Below are 3,889 nucleotides of genomic sequence, written 5' to 3'. Positions count from 1 at the left end.
ATCAGTAACTTTATGAAGAGGTGTTTGGCTTTGCCACACTAAGTTAAGAACACTAGGAGGTTTACATCATCCCGTTGACAGCACAAAGAGGGTACAAGAACAATAGAAAGCCGAAACAGAAGCTAATTACGAGTCAACTAGGTCACCCATATCTGTAACCAAGTGAAAATGAAGCCTTCGAAACAGGTCCAAACAAACCCAACACTGCTTGCTCGCATAAATTAAAGATTTTTGAACACCTTAACCAACTATTACTAACAAGATAACAGCGATTAACGCAGGCAATATGGATACAATCCACAAACAAAATACATGTATTGTGCAAATATTTTGAAGTATCGAAACGAAACACCAATCTATCAACAACATCATACAACTCACAATCAGTAACTTAATCTTTGTCTTCCTTTCCATTCATCGAATAAATATCAACCATAAGTGATTCATAACTGCAAAATTCGAGCAAGCAAAAGATTTCGCATACGAAAGAAACTACATTCGGAACATAGCAACTCTGAAAACAAAAACAAAGGATCAAAATTGAATCCAACCCTAAACATAAAACCGAAAAGCAAACGAACTGACTAGCCTATTCGTGGTCGTTGTTGTTCTTCTTCCTCCTGTTCTTGTTGATCAAATGCTCCGGAACCGGCTGGAGGAGCTTCCGATCCTTCGTCTTTGCAATCTTCTTGATTGTCTTCGGGTTCGAAATCACCTGCAGCTTAGTCCCAGACCTCAAGATATTCTCCTTCTTCTTCTTCTCCCTCTCCTCCCTCTTCCTCCTCTTCTCCTCCTTGTTCTTCTTGATCTCGTCCTTCAGCTCCGTCATTCTCTCTCTGTAAGCCCTCTTTATCTCCTTCGCCTTCGCCCTTTCCTCGAACGTCGTCCCCTTTCGGCTAACTTGCACCGCCGACGCTCTCTGCTTCCTCGGCTGCTTCCACTTCCGGCCGGAGACTTTTCCCGCGATGACGCCGTCGTAGCTCGGCTTCCCGAAGCTGGGCTTGTCAGGATTGTCAGACGAGGGTACCGCCGACCGCTTCGCTGGAGGTGGATACGAGTCATCGATTTCCATTGCAGCGCCGCCAAAGACAGAGGCATCTTCGTCAGAGGCTTGGGGGTTTCTCTTGCGCTTGTAGGTTTTGCCGCCGAAGCCTTCGTCTAGGCGGCGGAAATCGATTGTGCAGGCCATGGATGAAGGGACTTGTTTTACTCGCCCACCGCCACAAACACAGGATTGTGCTATTTATATGCAAATAATAAGAATTAAAACATTTTATTTTATTACGGAATACTGCAATTACAAAAAGGTTTGTGCTATCCACACAAACACTTTTTTACTTTTCACATATCTTTTATTAATTTTTATCAGTTAATTTTTTTCATTTCATCCCATCAGACGGTAAAAAATTAGACAGAAGTCGAAAAGTAAAAAAGAGTGTGAATATCATGCATCTTTAAAAAAATTCTCATTCATATATAAGTCCATGACCATATAAGAGCACAACAACATTTTAAACCTCTATGAATGGTGCCTTACCGTAATAACAGAAAGTAATTATGCATTTTAATTATGCATTTTAGTACAAGTTCGATTTTTATTAATTTTCTTTTTTCTTAACAATTTGCTATCTAACCCATTAATGTTAACAATCCTCTAAAAATATAAATTTTGAACCACTGGTATGACATTAATAGTTTGGTTCTTATCTTTAATCTCTAATATTAAAAAGTCACAAGTAAATTTTGATGTCTCAAAACTTTACCAAAAACAATTGGACTAAAAAGCCCCTCAAACAAAAAAACTTATAACTGATAGAAAAAATAGGATTATAATTGCTAAGGGTATTTTAGTCAATTTAGTATTAAAACTAACTATTTTAATTAACCAAAAAGTTGATAATTATCCATTGTGTAGTTCTACAGTTATAGATCTTCCTCCCTCGTACCTCACGTCCCACATTTTTTCTCCCATTTTTTTTTTTTACCTTTTTCATGCCAAACCCCTTCCATAATATATAGTTTCTTGCAGGGTCTGGGAGGCATAACAAAATGAAAAAAAATTCAGATCACTGTAAAAGCCCTTGGCATTGGAGATTTCTTCCTCGGAAGTGAACGAAAAAAAATTCAAAACTGCCAAAGAAAAATCAAATATAATATCCAGTAACATTTTCGTACATAAAAAGCTGAAGGTATTTTTTTATTTATTTTTTTTATCACAAATAGTTCCTGAAATTGATCAAATTCATCATTTTAGTCTCTCACTTTCAAAATCAATCAATGTCGTCCCTAATATTCATTACCCCACATCAATTTGGTCATTCTGTTAAGATTTTGTTAACTATTCTGTTAGTTTGCATGTGAGACTCACAAATCCAATGAAATTGTGACATGTGGATATAAAAAATAAAGGTTTTATCGCAAATGGTCCCAGATATTGATCCAACTCTTCATTTTGGTCCCTAAGTTTCAAAAATTGATAAATTTGGTCACTAACCTTCAATACTGCACGTCAATTTAATCTTTTCGTTAAAGTTTCGTCAATATCTTTTGTCCCACTAATCTAATCATATGGTACCTCATGAATTAACTATAAGAAACTATTTTCTTAAGATTTAAAATTAAAAGTAATATAAGAAACTAAAAACCAAAACTAAAAGAAAAAAAGAAAGTCATCGTTGTCTTCACCATGGTATGCTCAAAAAGAAAAGGAAGGCACCATGATACCACTAAAGTACTTGACCTCCTGAACTCACTACTCGTTCTCTCTAATTGTTATAATCCTATCTTAAAAAAAAGTTTCTAATAGTTAATCCACATAGAGCCATATGATTGGATTAGTGGGATCATATCAGCACACAAACGAAAAATATTGATGATATTTTAACGGAATGACTAAATTGATGTGTGGTAGTGAAAGTCAAGGACGAAACTTATCGGTTTTTGAAACTCAAGGACCAAAATGAGGAATTTGATCAATGTCAGGGACCATTTGCCATAAAAACTCTTATTTTGTGTAATCCATATGTCACCATTTCATTGGATTTGTGAGTCTCACATACAAATTAACAAAATAATTTACGGAATCTTAACGGAATGACTAAATTGATGTGTGGCAGTGAATGTTAGGGACGACACTGATTGATTTTAAAAGTAAATGACCAAAATGATGAGTTTGATCAATCTCAATGACCATTTGTAATAAAAACCCAAAATTGAATAGTCAATCTCTCAGTATTTGCTTCCACTTTTTCCTTCTCTTTTGTCTTCTTTCACTTTTGATTCCTATCTCCATTTTTATTCTGTATTTTGATTTTAGATTTTGGGTTTGTTTCTAGCATTGCAAGGTATAGTTTAATCACTTCAAATATATACTGCTCTCTCATTATATTGCTTTCTGATTATATCTTCATCTTCTCCATAAACATTGTCTCGCCTCCAATATCTTCATCTTCTCCATAGACATGATTGGTTCCTCCTATGTTATCTGGTATTCAGACAAGATTGAGAACTAACACCATAACCAGACAAGATTATATTGCAGTCATTGCAACTTTTCCAAAAGTTCAATCTTTAAATTTAATTGATGATAGTCATTTTTTAGGATTGTCAAAGAAGAATTTGATGCACTGCAAACTTATTCATCTGAGCCTTCAACATTCAAGCAAGCTTCTTATATTCCTTATTGGCAAATAGCATGCGAGAAGAATTTGATGCACTACAAACTCAAGGTACTTGGGTTCTTGTTCCTTCTCTTCTGATAAAAATGTCATTGATAGTAAATGAGTTTACAAAATCAAAAGAAATTATGATGGTTCCATATCTAGATACAAAGCAAGATTGGTTACTCAAGGGTTTAGTCAAGAGAAAAGATTGGACTATATTGAAACCT

The 3,889-nt window shown here is 35.2% G+C and overlaps 1 protein-coding gene across 1 annotated transcript; it reads right to left on the bottom strand.

Annotated features, from left to right (window-relative positions):
• Nucleotides 1-387: 387 nt before the first annotated feature.
• LOC125480655 (coiled-coil domain-containing protein 86-like) lies at nt 388-1,241 on the bottom strand. Its single transcript, XM_048591660.1, has one exon. It carries the CDS (start codon nt 1,187-1,189, stop codon nt 590-592), a length of 600 nt encoding a protein of 199 aa, XP_048447617.1. The 5' UTR covers nt 1,190-1,241; the 3' UTR covers nt 388-589.
• Between the last annotated feature and the right edge of the window lie 2,648 nt (nt 1,242-3,889).

This window comes from the organism of the source record quoted next, unplaced genomic scaffold (genome assembly GCF_019419815.1).
Source record: "Pyrus x bretschneideri cultivar Hongxiangsu unplaced genomic scaffold, Pyrus_bretschneideri_v1 Contig35, whole genome shotgun sequence".
Classification (NCBI taxonomy): Eukaryota; Viridiplantae; Streptophyta; class Magnoliopsida; order Rosales; family Rosaceae; genus Pyrus; species Pyrus x bretschneideri.
The sequence above is the reverse complement of the archived record's forward strand: the minus strand, read 5'-3'. Positions and strand labels throughout refer to the sequence as shown.